The sequence below is a fragment of the Phyllostomus discolor genome, chromosome 3, assembly GCF_004126475.2.
Source record: "Phyllostomus discolor isolate MPI-MPIP mPhyDis1 chromosome 3, mPhyDis1.pri.v3, whole genome shotgun sequence".
In the NCBI taxonomy this organism is placed as follows: domain Eukaryota; kingdom Metazoa; phylum Chordata; class Mammalia; order Chiroptera; family Phyllostomidae; genus Phyllostomus; species Phyllostomus discolor.
Genome location: NC_040905.2, coordinates 117,435,288 through 117,451,009, shown reverse-complemented (window position 1 = coordinate 117,451,009; position 15,722 = coordinate 117,435,288). Strand labels below are relative to the sequence as shown.

Sequence of the window (15,722 nt, the reverse complement as noted above, 5' to 3'; positions counted from 1 at the left end):
TCCTGTGATGTGGTGCCCTTGTGTGGGAGGGGAAGGGAAGGTGAGGATGGTTGTACTCCCACCCTCTTTTGAATATAGTAGGGGAGGAAAAGCCGCATCCTGGGCACTACAGGACTTTTTCCTTCTTGTGTCTTGGCCTGCACCCATGTTCCCTACTTGCCGGCCATTGCCACCATCCAGTTATTCAACTTTCGTCTGTTCAGCAATTGTATTGCGGGTGTGTGGTGAAAAGGAAGCAATCCAGGAATTGGCAGTCACCACTGACATTTTTGAACTATGTTCTAAACATCAATTAGCTTGTTTAATAATCTACCTACTATGTTCTAACATCAATTAGCTTGTTTAATAATCTTTACAATAACCTCACAAGGTTATTAAGCACTAACGTGCCAGGATTTTCAGAGTATTTTATGTGTTTTACATATATATTATGTATATGCATGTTTATGTATATTAGCTAATTATATCTTCACAGACATCCCTATTTCATAGATGAGAAGACTGAGGCAGAGAAGCTAAATAACAAGGGGTCTGCTCTTGAACTCTGGCAGTCTAATTCTAAAGCCTATACTCAGTCTTGACACTCTCCCTTCCTAGGTGCAATTCTGCAGATGGGAAACCAGGTGTCAAAGGGCCAACTAACATGTCTAAGGTCACACAACTAGCACTTCAGAGCTGGATCTGAATCCAGAAATCTGGCCACAGTGCTGGCCACTGTGCCTACCTCCAGATCAACTGCCTGCTTCTGATATAAACCATGAACACAGGGACTTTCAGAACTAAGTCTCCAGGCCCTGAAACCATTGAGCAGCAAGCTCCACCACACCCAACTTCTTGCCTCAGGCAGAGGCAGAATCAGTCTGTGGCAGTCCTGTTGTCGTCTGCCTGGTCTTCCCAGCTCCAGTGCCCTCCTGAGACCCAGGACTGGCCTCTGATACCCAGTCCCTCTCTGGTCAGGAAGCGTCGATGTCTTTGCAAGGCTCTAGACTTGTTCAGTATCTACATTTTTACTTCTAGAATTTCTTTGCCTAATGCACCAGCTCTTTCTTCCTAATATCCTATTTTTGTTTTAGAGGCTCCTTCTTTATCTCTAACCCTTTAAAACTTACTTCATCTCTGACCCTTTAAAACTTACTTTAACACTATCATTATGTGCCAGGCATTGTTCTAAGAAGTGCTTTACAGCTAGCATCTCATTTTATCTTTATAACCTCCTATGAAGAAGGTACTCTAAAATTATTGTCAATTTACAGCCGAGAAGGCTGAGGCCCAGAAAAATTAATTGCTTGCTGACCTTATGTAACATACCTAAACTCCATGACCCTCAGCTTTCCCAATGATAAAAGAGCAGTAGGGGAGAGGGGCGATGTTGGTTACTACTATGTGTACAGCGGCGTGAACTCTCCTATGGCGGTGTCACCATGGGAGGTTTCTTTGACTTCTCTGTGTTTCTCCGGTCTGCAGGAATCCCATGAGTTACCTAGGCCCCACTGCCACTCCCTGGGGCCACCTTGCTTTGGCTTGTGCCACAGTCTTACAGGCTACACAGGTTTCTGATGATTATATTCACGAGTTTCTCAGCAGGTGTTTGCACCCGAGGCTTGGCCTGAGTCCAAGTTTGTACTGCGGTGGTCCTTGGGATTCTGATTTTCTGCCGTGACTTTTTCCATCCACTGCCTATTGGGTGGTTTGCTTCCATGTTGCACCTCAAGGCACACAAATGGATTTTTTTCCTCTGTGTTCTCTGCTTAGAAGAGACAGCCCTTTCTCAGCTCCCAGCCTTGTGTAGTGCACTCAGTTTCTGCCTCCACCTTGACCTCTGTCCCCAGTCCTAGGCATCCCAGCTTCCCTGCGTGTTGCTTGACTTGAGCCCCCTCTCACTGTTGCGACTTTGCTTTCCTTCTTTATTTCTAGCATCGGGAAGATTCTGCCTAGCCTTTGAGCTCAGAGGTATCTTTAAAAAGAAAGCAAGAAAACAATACTCCATGTTATATTTTGTGTAGTGTATGTTTGGAGTGTGGGTGGTGGCATATGAGTCTCCAGCATTTCCTTGGGTTTCCATCTTGAACACACTCCCCATTGCAAGACATAAAAAATAAAAATAAAAAGATCCAGTTTAGCATCCACACTCCCACCTTACCTTTCAGCTAAAATAAGCCGTCCATGTTGCCATAATCCCTGCCATTCCCTGTTCCCTTCCATCCAGGCTGCCTCATTCCTTTAGGTTTCCTGCCTGAGCCTGAAGCATTTGAGCATGTGATTCCTGGTGAAAACATCCTGCCTTCTTGAGAGTAAACCCTGTCTGAGTCTTCTCTGTGTCCCTGGTACCCAGCCAGTGGACGGAGTGGGAAAGGAGGAGTGAGTGGAGGAAGGCCCTGAGATTCAGGATGCAGAGGATGGAGACACTCTTGAGGACTCTGCCGCCCAGGGAAGTCTCCGGGGCGGTTGAGGAACAGAGGTGTGCCCACTCCAGCCCAGTGTTCTGGAATCAGACTATCTGAGTTTGAATCCCCTCTCTGGCTGTGTGACTCAAGCTCTTTGTGCTACAGGTTCCTGGTTTGTAAAATAGGGATAATAAATATACCTACCTTAATGAGTCTTAGATATAAAGCACCAGACAGTGGCATAGTAAGCACTGAAACATTAAGTATTATTATTATTATTAGGCATTTATTAAGGGTGTACTGTGTGCCAGGAGCCAGAGGGCACCCAGACCATTGGGATTGGGCCTTCCTTTTAGGTGGCTGTCTACCCAGGAGAAAGCCATACTCCAGAACTTCTCAACTTCCCACTCCATAAGACCTGGTTTTATGACAAGGGCTGGACCACTTACAGCCACTGAGGAAGGTTTAGGGAGGAGACTTGAGGGAAGTTTCAGGCCTTTATGGCCACACCCTTATTCCATAGTTTGCAGTGGCCTCCCAGGGGCCCAAGGCTGGCAGAAGGGCTTTTAGTGCAATCTATATCTTTCCAGCATGGCTATAAAAAGTGGCTGAAGATTTCCTGGGAGAGAGAGGTCCTTGTTCCCCCGGAGCCCAGGAACTTGTTCTCCAGGAAATAGCCCCACCTGCTGGGGATGTGCACCCTTAGCCTTGGCCTGGCGAATCCACAGGGAGGATTTGAGATGATGTGGGCTGACTGCATCTGAGTATATGTGTGGGAGATAATCTGTGCAGCAGAGGAGAGGGATGGGATGGGATGGGATGTGCGTGGTGGTTGAGATGCTGCACTGGATGGATGTGTGAAGTACATGTTATGTGAATATTATGTGTATGAGAGGCAAGTAGCATTGAGTGTATGCTGTGTGGGTATCATTTATGGTGTAAAATGTCAGAGGCCATGCAGTTGGAGGTGATGCTGGAGATGCGCAGTGTTGAAGAAGTGTGTCTGCTGCGTTGGGTGCATGTTGTGCAGGAATTGTGAATAATGTAGACGTGTGGAGGATGTGTAGCCTCTGAGTGTGCAATGTTCTTGGTGGGTGTTGGGAAATACAATGAGAAAACAAAATCTTCTCCCAACCCAGAAAACCTTTCCATAAAGACACCATATTTTGTTGTGTATAATGAGCACTTTTTGCCCAAATTTTTGAGGAAAAAATAAGAATGTGCATTATACATGGGTAGTACTGATTCTGTATCCATATAGATGTTTTAAATTATTTTATTTATGCTTATGTGTTAAAAGTGTAACTCTAGAGAGCAATAACAATACCCATATGCAAAAAATACCCTTAAATATGATAATCAGTTTTGTTTCTAAGTATAAGTAAATAAATAATGCTTGAAATAAAAATTTGAAAGTTTTTTTTCCTGAAAATTTGGGCCACAAACGTGAGTGTGCATTATACATGGCAAAATATGGTAGTAGAGACTAGAAAACATTTTTTAAAATTAAATAAGCATTTGCCCTGGCTGGTGTGGCTCAGTGGATTGAGTGCCGGCCTCAGAACCAAAGGGTCATCCATCCATTCATTGATTCCCAGTCAGGGCACATGCCTGGGCTGCAGGTCAGGTCCCCAGTAGGGGGCGCACAAGAGGCAATCACACATTGATGCTTCTCTCCTCTTCCCCTCTCTCTAAAAATAAATAAATAAAATCTTTAAAAAATATTTTTAAAAAGTTTAAAATGAAATAAACGTTAAACCAAAATGTGATGCACATCACAGGCAATCCACTAAGAGATTGCAAAGGCAGAAAGAAATCTCACCCTTTTCAATAGCCAAACAGGTACAACCCATTATCTGGTCTTCAAGATAAATAATGACTATGCCTCAAGTAAGAGGACTTGACAACACCTTTAGTCACACATAGTTCATCCTAACTTTATAATGGCAATCGGCTTTTACGGTAGGAGGGGGAGAAACAAACTTCTCGTGAGGAGGTACTTTTGTATATTGCAGCAAGGCTCTGACCAAAGTTAGGCAGTTATTCTTCCACAGGAACTGAGGGGTAGAGAGCTACCTCCCGTGATGTTTGCCTTTCAAAAAGATGGCTCCAGGTCCCGGAGTTCCGGGGTTATGAGGCTGGCAAGAGGCTTATTTAGCTATTATACAGGTTTACGTACATTTGAAAAGTTCTGAAAGAAAAGGGAACGGAGAGGAGTCATGTCCCTTATTTTCAACAGCGGGAATCGAAGCTCTTATTTTTCATTTGTATCGTGGGAGGATGCTGCAGGGGTGTAGCTATGTTAACACTGTGTGTGAAGCGTGTCTGTGGAGATGTCTGGTGTGAGGGAGGGTTTGTATACTTTGGAGGCAATTCAGAGAGCTGAGTGGTGTCAGGTGGTCCAGGGTGAGGATTCGGCACACGAGGAGGGATCCCACACAGTGTGAGAGTGGGTGACACTGCGTGGAATTACCTCGGATCTCGCGTTTGGGAGAAACACTAATGGGGACATGGTTAAGTGTAGGGCCTAATTCCAAAATTCCATTTTTTTTCCCTTCCCCAAAACCTGTAGAGAATTTTTATGAGTTTGAGCCAAACTGACCACATATGCCAGGTGGGGGTGGGGTGGAGGCGGTGGTCGGGCAAGATCTCAAATGCTCTCCTACTTGCACGATTTCTGATAGCAATTTCCAGTCCACTTTCTTCCATCCTTTAGGCTTGAGGACTACAATTCCCAGGCTGCCGGGCTCCTCCACCAAACAGGAAAACGGATCTCTAAAGTGGGCGGGGCTTGGAGAAGGCTGGTCGAAGTGAGCCAGCCAATGGTTGATTCCCAACGAATTGAAACCTACGCTGATTGCCCTGAGGCCCACTGGAATCTTTGGCGCCTTGGTTTTAATGGTGGATGTGTGATGAGCGAGTGAAACGACCAGTGAAATGGCGGGGAGGTGGCTACAGAGAGCGTGGGCGGAGAAGCGTGATGACTAGCAGACGGTTCTGCCAATGAAGGGCGGGAGGCTCTGGAGGGGGCCGGGTGAATAACCTAGAAGCGGGCGACTTTGGCAGTCGGGTGTGTGCCATGGCGGAGCCGGTGAGGAAGCGGGGTCGGTGGGCCCGAGGCAGCTGTGTCGGCCGAGGAACTCGGGGGACCCGGGGCGGCCGGGGCCTGCGACCTGGCGCCCAGCGGTCTCCAGCCCGGAGCTCCGTGGATTCGGTACTTGTGGACTTGGTCAGCGACAGTGATGAGGAAATCCAGGAGGTTTCAACGACGCACGGCGCAGCGGACCCGGTCGAGGTCCCTCTCCCCGAGTCCCCCGGGCCGGCCGCGCTTCGGGACGACAGCGACAGTGACAGCGAAGGGGCAGACGCACGGCCGGCTGGAGCCCCTCCGGCCCTGGTCAGGCGGCGGCGGCGGCTACTGCTGGATCCGGGGGAAGCACCGGTGGTTCCAGTGTACTCCGGGAAGGTGTAGCCGGGTTCCCGGGAGTGTTAGCGCGGAAGGGCTGTTTAAGAAGTACTGAGGCTAGGGTTTTAGGTTTGGTCCTGGGAGACTAACCCAAGCAAGAGCTAGGGCCTTGGAGGCAGAGAGATGCAGGGTTCTTGGGGTTTCTGCAGACTGGGGAGATGGAGTTTGAAGTGTGTTGGCAGTTTGGGAATCTCGTCGGGGGTATAGAGAGGCTGTGGGGCTGGCATCCCTGAGGATTCAGAGGCGCTGGGAGGGACTGGGGTTTGAGGCATGCTCGGTTTTGAGGTTGGGGCCCGTTGCTAAAGCAACCTAGTGGAAAAGTAGAATTGAGTCTGTATCCTCAGAGTACCTTAGGGAAAGGGGGGGTTAGGAGTAAGGGCACTCCAAATTGGATCCTGGCAAAACTGGGCTCCTGAGTCCTGGGAGAAAGCTGTGCTATCTGTATACTTAGAATTTGGGAGCCGGAGGAAGCCTCGATGTGAGGGAAGAATTATCCCGTTTTCCCTTTCAGTGGAGGAAGGACTTGGGCTGATCCACTTTTGTCTTTGCAGGTGAAGAGTAGCCTGCACCTTATCCCAGATCACCTGTCTCTCCTGAAACTGTGTCTCCCAGGGACAGAGGAAGGTAAGGTAGGGCTTCCAGGAAGAGATGCCCAGGGCTGGCCTCCCTGAGGAGACTTGGGGGGTTCAATATCCCTGCAGTTAGCTGTTTCCTGAAGCTCAGGGGAAGGCATAGGAGAGGTGACTCCTGCATCCTAGCCAGGGAAAAGAAACAAAACAAAACAAAACAACAACACTCCAGTCCTGAAAGGGGCGGAATTGTTAATCAGAAGGCACAGGATGTAACTGTCAACCATTCTTCTCCCAACTCTAATAAGCATAAGAGTCTGCTAATAGATACATTTCCAGACCCCTTCCCTGGAGATTCTGATTCTATAATCCTGGGGACAAGGGATGGGGAGGTGTTGAGAATCTGTAACACCTTGTTACATCTGCAACAAGTCCCTTGGGAACACTCTGGAGACAACAGGGTGTTCTTTGAGTCTTATCAGGGCTGCCCAGCCTTTGTCCTTCCCCCGTAAAGTGATTTTTGCCACCCGTCCAAGGACAGTGACTAGGAATCCAGTTTCATAAGGAAGTGGTCCAGTGGGTAAATGCAGACCGTGGACCACATCTTCTGTATCTTGGGGGAGTATGGTAGGGTGATGAAGAGCTGATTTAGGAATGGGCTGGTCTGGGTTTAAATCCCAGCTCTACTCCTTATGAACTTGGGCAAGTTAGTCTCTCAGTGTTTTTCATTTCCTTATCAGGAAAATGGGGATAATCGTGGACCTATGTCAAAGGATTTTACTGAGAATTAAACAAAGAGAACATAAAGAGAACCTTTTCTTGGGCTACATATATAGTTTTGGAGAGTACCTGGCATGTAGGCACTATGTAAAATGTACCTCTTCCTTGCTTCTCAAAAGGTGGGCTCAGCTGGAGCCCCACCAGTGCAGGGGGGAGCCCATCAGCCCTATACTTAAAATGTGGGCCCAGTAGTGTTGGCCATCCCCTGGGAGCTTATCAGAAATGCAGAATCTCAGGCCATTGGCAGCTGCCATGTTTAGCTAGGACAAGGTTTCTTAAACTCAGCACAACTGACATTTGGGCTGGATAATTCTTTCATTGTGGGGGTCCATTCTGTGCATTGTAGTGTGTGTAGCAGCATCCTGCCCTCTACCCACTGGATACCAGCACCACAGCCCGAAATCCTCCCTCCCCCAATTATGACAACAAAAATATTCCCCAGATACTGCCACTTGTCCCCTGGGAGACAAAATTGCCTCATGCTGAGAACCACTAATGTAGGATTTATTATCATTGTTTTGTTTACACAGTACTTATTTTTATGGGTAATGACAGTCTTTTATTGGTGGCAAGCAAATAGAAAAGAGCCTTTATATTCTAGAATAATACCTGGTTTCTGATCATTTCACTGGGTATACAAATACTGAATCATTATGCTGTACACCAAAACTAATATAATGTTATATGTCACTTATACCTCAATAAAAGGGAAGAAATATCTACTTTCCCTTTATAAATAGGAATTACCGTATTTTGCTGTGTATAATATGCTCCCGTGTATACTGTGCACCTTGGTTTTGGCCCAGACTTTCAGGGAAAAAATTTGTTACTTTAATTTTTTTGAAGATGTTATTTGTTTATTTTTAGAGAGAAAGGAAGGGAGGGAGAAAGAGTAGGAGAGAAACATGAATGTGTGGTTGCCTCTCACACGCCCCCTACTGGGGACCCAGGCTACAACCCAGGTGTGTGCCCTGACTGGGAACTGAAGCAGCAATCCTTTGGTTCGCAGGCCAGCACTCAATCAATCCACTGAGCCACACCAGCCAGGGTCATTTTAATTTTTTAATTCAATTATTGATTTATTTATATTTAGAAACAAAACTGATTATCTTATTCCAGGTACTATTTTGCATACAGATATCATTATTGCTTTCTAGAGTTACACTTTTTTTTTAAGACTTTATTTATTTATTTTTTAGAGAGGGAAGGGAGGGAGATAGAGAGAGAAACATCAATGTGCGGTTGCTGGGGGTCATGGCCTGCAACCCAGGCATGTACCCTGACTGGGAATCAAACCTGCAACCCTTTGGTTCGCAGCCCGCGCTCAATCCACTGAGGTACGCCAGCCAGGGCTAGAGTTACACTTCTAATGCATAAGCATAAATAAAAGAATTAAAAACATATAGATATGGAATTAGTACTACCCATGTATAATACACATCCTTATTTTTCCCTCAGAAATTTGGGCAAAAAAGTGAGCATTATGCACAGCAAAATATGGTAAGTGATTTAAAGAAAGATACTGCCCTGAATGGTGTGGTTCATTTGGTTGGGCATAGTTCCACAAAGCAGAAGGTTGCCCTTTTCATTCCCAGTCAGGGCACATGCCTGGGTTGCAGGTTTGAGCGCTGGTCAGAGCAGTTAGAAGAGGCAACTGATGGATGTTTCTCTCCCTCTTTTTCTCCCTCTCTTCCCCTCTCTCTAGAAAAAGATAATTTTTAAAAAAAGAAAGATACTAAATAACAATGCAGAGATATGGCCAAATGTGATAATGATACACACGTGGATGAAATTTGAGAAACATGGGCTTAGAGGGTGGATATTACTTTCTTCTTTACCTTATTCTCTTCTTACCCCAATGCCTGACTTTCATAGTCTCTCTCTGTGCCCACCAAGTTGAGTGCATTAAGAAAATGAAAATATTTTTTAAATCATACTTTTTGAACAACAATTAAAATAAAAAAATAAAAAAACATACTTCAACAACATGTTTTAATGTATGTTTTATAACATACATAACAGTGTAGTAGTACATAATAGTAGTAGTATTATAATTGTAGCATTAAATAGTATAATAATATTAGGTAAATATATTTTTTCTGGGTTGTGTGCTTGGTACTTTTTATTTGTGGGATACAAGCGACTGAAAAAGTGAGGACACTGCTTTGGCTGGAGTGGGCCACGCTTGCTACACTCTCTCCTACCTCATGTCTCATTCACGAGGCTCGGACACTCTCCTGCTCTCATCTTTCAGACTCTGGCTCGTGCTTTTGTCTGAGTCAGGCATTTCCTTTTTGACCCATGTCCCTTCAGCACTTCCCTAGCATTGTGATGTGGTCCTGTGTGCCTGGGGTCCCCACAGTCCCCTCCTTTCTGAGACCTACTGAAGGCGGGACTTGTATCTTCTTTCCTTGGCCTCTTGCTGCCCTCTTGGCTAACCCTTTACATGGTCTCCTGTGTCCCCAGAGGAGGATATGGCAGATTCTAGCAGTCCCCATGCGGAGGATCCCCCAGTTCCAGAGTCTCCCTGGAAGAAGAAGCTGAGGAGTAAGGCTGAAGAAGGAAACAAGAAAAAGAAGGTGTCTCCGTGAGTGGGGCCGGGGCACTGAGGCCCCAGGAGCGGGAAGGGAATTGGAGGGGCAGGCTGAGGCCACAGGACCCTCGGGCAGCTCTTGAAGGAGTAAGGAAAAGGGATAGAAGGAGTGTTGTGGCTCAGGTGAGGAATGAGGCTCTCGGGAGAAGAGGTGGCCCACATGAGAGGATGATAGTGGGCCCTCCAGGACTGCCCGTGGGAGTGGGGGTGATTCTTCTTTGTGTCTGAGATGGTAGTAATGCAGGGGGGGAGGGTGTGGCTCTGGAGACCGCCCTTGTGCACATCTAACCACCTGCCTCTTGATGATCCTCTCTGCTTACTTTCCTGTTTGTAAAATGAGGATCATAGTGGTACCTGTGTCGGAATTTTTGAGTAGATTGAGAGTTAATACTTGGCATACAGTAAGTGCTTGGTGTTAGCAGAAACATTCATCTGCAAAATGACTTACCTGTAAGAATGGTGCTCAGGTCTCCCCTCTCGTTTCCTCTCTTTGTCCTCCAATAAGATGGATGTTACTGGAAGGTGTTCCCTCTTGATTCTCCAACTCCCCTCTGTTCCCAGGGGTCCAGAGCCCATGAGGAGGGGTGTGGGGCTGGGGTCTCTCCTCTTCCTCCATCTTGCCTTTCTCTTCTCTCTGCAGGGCTCAGGACACCTCCCCTTTGCCCCCATCTCCACCAAGGACCAAAAGCAGAAAACATACCCGGGCACTCCGGAAGTTAAGGTGACAGGGACAGGAGGCTATGGCTGCTGTGGAGAGGGTCAGTGTGGAGGTGTCCCACCCCAGCTGACATGAAGTCCTTTTTGCACCACAGGGAGGTGAACAGGCGCCTCCAGGATCTCCGTTCCTGCCTGAGTCCCAAACAGCGCCAGGGCCAGGACCAGCTGAGCCAAGATGATGAGGTGGTCCTTTTGGAGGGGCCCGTCCTCCCTAGGAGCCCCCGTCTCTTCCCACTCAAAATCCGGTGCCGTGCTGACCTGGTCAGGTTGCCCGTCAGAATGGTAAGTGCCTGAGGGACCTGCAGGAGAAGGGCCCCGGTGCTGCCTACGGAGGAGGGGCTGCTTGCGGTGTCTGGGCAGAAGGGACTGTGTCTTCCTTTGCCCGCTCTGCTCTGTGGATCTGCCCAGCGCTCTTTCAGGCTTCCGTGTCTTTGTGCTCATTATTTCCCTTGTCCGTATTGTCTTCCTTACTCCCGCTGCTCGTGCTGGTGCATTTTCCACCCATTTTTCAAGGCTTCATGTAAGCATCCCAAGAAGCTTTGCTTGGTAGCCCCTTCCCCAGGGTATGTACGTCTTCTTCCTTCCCTGAGACCCTGTGCTTCCTCTCGCTTAATGCTCTTAATGTGCTTAATGCTCTTACTGCATTAAACACACAGATGTTTCTCAGTCATTCTGAGCTCTCCCACCTTCCTAGTAAAGACTACTATTTTTGTGGGGATGATTCTATCCAGAAATAAGACTGATAATAGAAATAAGCCATAACCATGCATTGGCAAGCAACTAAGCCAGAGGTTGCAAACTGGCAGCTCACAGCCTTAAAACAGCATCTTCTTTTTGGCCCGGGAGAGTGCTTTGAAAATACAGGGGTTTATTGTCGGCCTTTGCATTGGGTGATTTTGCTGGATTCCTTCTAGTCTGGCTTCTCTTCCACGGCAGCCGAATTCTCACCCGGCACCGGTCAGCTGGAACTGCGGAACAGCTGGCCCGTCTGGATGGGGCATGCGGGCTGCACTTTGCTGTAGTCCCCGCAGTCCCTTTTTTCCTCCATTCGTGGTTACTTCATTTCTTTGTGTTACTTGCCTGAACCCCTCATTGGTATGATTGTACTCTATATTTTCCCAGGTAAATATGACGAAGCTCAAAGCTAAGGAGCTCAGCGAGTAGCAAAGGCCATAAACTTATTTGGGGGGTGGGGTGGGGTGGGGCACATCAAGGCAGGAAGTCCTCCTTTGCTTCTTATTATCCTCCCCAGTCGGAGCCCCTACAGAGTGTGGTGGACCACATGGCCACCCATCTTGGGGTGTCCCCAAGCAGGATCCTCTTGCTCTTTGGAGAGACAGAGCTGTCCCCTACTGCCACTCCCAGGACCCTAAAGCTTGGAGTAGCTGACATCATTGGTGAGAGGAAGGCAGGGAGGTAGAGCCTTGAGAAGGCTTTTGCCACAGGGAGGGGGAAAGAGGAAAGGCCCAGCAAGGGCCCTGCTTCCGACCTGTGCTGAGGCCTGGCGACCTGGTCCTGCCTCCCACAGACTGTGTGGTGCTGGCAAGTTCTCCAGAGGCTGCAGAGACATCCCACCTGCTGCAGCTGCGGGTGCAGGGGAAAGAGAAACACCAGATGCTGGAAGTCTCGCTGTCCCGGGTGAGTGGAAAAGATGATTCTCTTTGTCCCTTATCCTCTGCTGTCTGTCTTGTCAGTTAACTGAGGATAGATTCCTTCTAGTCCTGATTTGTCGGAGACTGCCCTCCCTGGCCTTGGGTTCCCCCCGTCCTAGATAGTGGAAGAAGCCCATTGTTCAGCTTCCCTTCTCCTCCTTCTGCTGGGAACCTCTGCTCTAGTCTCCTTCTCCTCCTTCTGGTTGAAATGGAAAGGACCATCCCTGGCTGGGTACTCAGTTGGTTAGAGTGTTGTCCCAGTATGCCAAGGTTGCGGGTTGGATCCCCGGTGAGGGCACCTACCAGAATCAAGTAAGTAGAACAACAAATCAATGTTTTCTCTCTTTCTCTGTCTCCTCCTTCCTCTTTCTCTCTAAAATAAATAAAATAAAATAAATTAAATTTTTTAAAAATGGAAAGGACCCTTGGACAATAACCACCAAAATCCATCAAAATAACAAAGCCACACTTCTAAGTGACCGATGCTGCTCCAAGAATAAGCACTTCACCTTGAGGAGGATATTGTTGAATTTCATAATAGTCTTGTGTGGTGAGGCACCGTTACTCTCAATTAACCGGTGAGACAGTGGGGACCTGCGTAGGTGGGGTGACTTGCTGTACCAGTGTCCTTGGGTTGCTGTCACAAAGTGCCGCAAACTGGGTCGCCTAAAGCGACAGAGATGTGCTCTGTCACCGTTCTGGAGGTTAGGAATCTGAAATGAAGGCACCAGCGGGGTCATGCTCCCCCTGAGACCGAGGAAAATCTTTTCTTGCCTTTTCCAGCTTCTGGTAGTGGCTGTCGGTCCTTGGCAGTCCTTGGCTCGCAGCTGCATCCCTCCATTCTGCCGTTTTTGTCTCAGGGCATTCTCCCTGTGCGTCTGTTTTCTCTTCTTACAAGGACGCCAGTCCTGCTGCATCCATGCTCACCCTGATCCAGAACGACCTCATCTTAACTCGATTACATCTGCAAAGGCCCTACTTCCGAGTAAAGTCACATTTACATTTACCAGGACTTAGGACCACACAGTTTGTCTTTTTTGGAGGGGACACTTTGAAATTATAACACTCGCCTGAGGTCACATGTCCAGGAAAGTGGGGGAGCCTGGCCTTGAGCTGCGACCATCCCCGCCTCGGAGTCTGGGCGCTTCGCTCCGCAGGGGGGTGCGCCTCTGTGGTGGGCGAGGAGACTGGGACGTGGAGGTCCTGCCTGACCCAGCGCCTCAGCCTAAGCCTTGGGCTCTGTGGCCCGGGTCCCTAGAGAGGAACCAACTCTACCGGCCTTCCCCTCCGTAGGCACTGACTTTACTTGTCTCCCTGTCCTCCCTGTCCCAGGGGCTCTGACCCTACAAGTTTCCCCCAGCTCCTCTTTTCATTCACGTTCATTTTTTCCTGCCTGTCCAGGATTCTCCTCTCAAGACCCTCATGTCCCACTATGAGGAGGCCATGGGACTCTCCGGCCACAAGCTCTCCTTCTTCTTTGACGGGACAAAGCTTTCAGGCACGGAGCTGCCGGCTGACCTGGACATGGAATCGGGGGACCTCATTGAGGTCTGGAGCTGAAACCCCACTCCTTATTGGGAGGCCCAGCTCGACTTGGGGAGAATGGCTGTCCCCTTTTGGCTCTATAAGGGCTGGCTGGAACTGAGGTGGAACTTATCTTTCAGCTAAAGCAAAATCAAGGCATGGTATCTGATCTCCTCTCCCGTGGACCCTGGATTTAAGCTGTTAGTTACCTGCTTAGTTTTTTGGTCCTCACTGCTGCCCTGGGCAGACTGTCTCCATTCACACAGTGTGTCGAGTTGCACAACCTCCTGGGACACCCCTCACTCCCACCCTTTCCTTTACCAGAATGTCTGTTTTGAAATGAAATTGCTCATGTTTGAAGAGGGAGTTGATAAATTGGGGCTGAGAATGGGATTCCAGGCCTGGGACTCACGCCACATCTAGGGCCAGCGGTGGCCTTAGCTTCATTAGGGGGTAGGCAGTGAAGTTTGCTTGCGGCACATACACCTGCGTGGTTCCTTGGCTTGCAGGAAAATAAATGGTCGAGCTCCCATATGCACAAACTTAAGCACAGGACTGTGGGTTACTCCTTTAAAGGGTATTGAAGGGCTCAGCCTTGGATGTCTAACTCGCCCTGGGACCCTTGGCAGCCCCTTTCTGATGCACACACATTATTTGAGGCACAGTTGAGCACAGGGGGCCTTTGGTTTCAGATCTCAGATTCCAGTCCATGCAAGGCTTCTCTGGTCTTAATGGCTTTTCTCCCCTTCCTCTCCCATAAGCACCAAGCTAGGGTGTTGATTGCATGTCTTTGAATATGAATGTGTCCTCGTAAAATGCGATACTGCACGTGTGAACATCCTCCTTATATATGTGGGTTTGTGCTATAGATGTGTGGCTTTTCTTTTGACTCAACGCGTGCTGCTTGTTTTACACCTGCTTCAAACTGATCTCCAACATTCTGCAGTGGGCGTCAGCTGCGTGTTGCTCACCTGTTCACTGGCGGACTCCCAGGTGACTGCAGCCTCGGGTTCCTACAACATCTTGGCATGTAGACGAGGCCACGGAGATCATCTTGTTATGTGTCTCCTTCTGTGCTTGTGTGGAAAGTTTTCCAGCATAGGTACCCGGGTGGGATTACAGGTCAGACAGGTTAATTTATCTATGGTCCTGCCAAATTTCTCTTTAGATGGTCACTGACCCTCCCCAGGAAGCTTCCCATTTTCCTCACCTCGCAAGCACTTTCATGGCCCAGCATTCTATTCCTGCCAGTCTGAGGGGTGCAGGTAGTGCTGTGTTTTCATGCACATTCGTCTCATCCCCGGGATTCGTGGGCTTCCTTCACATGCCTGTCAGCCTTTCTGGCTCCCCTTTCTGTGAACGGTTCATTTCTCTTTGTTCATTTGCTCATGGCAGCTTCCTGTGTCTTTGTTCTCCAGGGCTGCTTGTATATTCCTGGGCAGTTGCAAATACTCTCAGAATGGCACTTGGGTTTGTATATCTAGGAGTGCCCTTTACAGAACAGAAAGTTTTACTTTTAATGGAGGTGAATTAAGTCTTCTGTCATATCATTTTGCTTTTTGACTTCTTATTTATAAGTAGTTAAGATACTTCACATTTTTTTCTGTTAGCTTATTAGCTTTTCCTTTCACATTTAAGCCACTGAATAGGACTGAAGTCCAGCTAGTACATGCTGGCGTTTGCAAAGGCTGGCGTCCCCCTACGTGGTCCAGTGTTTGTTCTCATTGGTTGATGCCAGGCTGTACTGGTTGCCAAATATTGAATATAACTTTTAAACTATTTGAAATTCACATTTGTATAAGAGATCAAGTTTTATTTTCACCGTACAATGAGCCACTTTTCTCAGAGCTGTCTACTAAAAAAGGCATTAACTTTCCACTATATATGGTATAATTTTGGCAATAGTATCACATTCTCAAAATTTTTTTGTTGGAATGTGGCATTCCTTTGCCTTATATTGTAGGAAAGAAACCTTTATAATATTTAAATAATACGTAGTATGGTATAGCTTTCATTTTTTTCAGATCTTTTATGTCT

At 47.8% G+C, this 15,722-nt stretch overlaps 1 protein-coding gene across 2 annotated transcripts; it reads left to right on the top strand.

Annotated features, from left to right (window-relative positions):
• The first annotated feature begins 5,184 nt into the window (after positions 1-5,184).
• LOC114510933 (nuclear factor of activated T cells 2 interacting protein) lies at positions 5,185-15,475 on the top strand. 2 transcript variants are annotated; one of them, XM_028529467.2, is made up of 8 exons: positions 5,185-5,850; positions 6,402-6,474; positions 9,666-9,786; positions 10,433-10,513; positions 10,605-10,791; positions 11,762-11,906; positions 12,038-12,147; positions 13,563-15,475. In XM_028529467.2, the coding sequence occupies exons 1-8, from the start codon at positions 5,464-5,466 to the stop codon at positions 13,719-13,721; spliced, it is 1,263 nt and encodes a 420-aa protein (XP_028385268.1). In that variant the 5' UTR covers positions 5,185-5,463; the 3' UTR covers positions 13,722-15,475. The 2 variants fall into 2 exon arrangements, with proteins under 2 accessions (XP_028385268.1, XP_035877092.1); XM_036021199.1 differs by having other exon boundaries at positions 5,364-5,781.
• Positions 15,476-15,722: the final 247 nt, after the last annotated feature.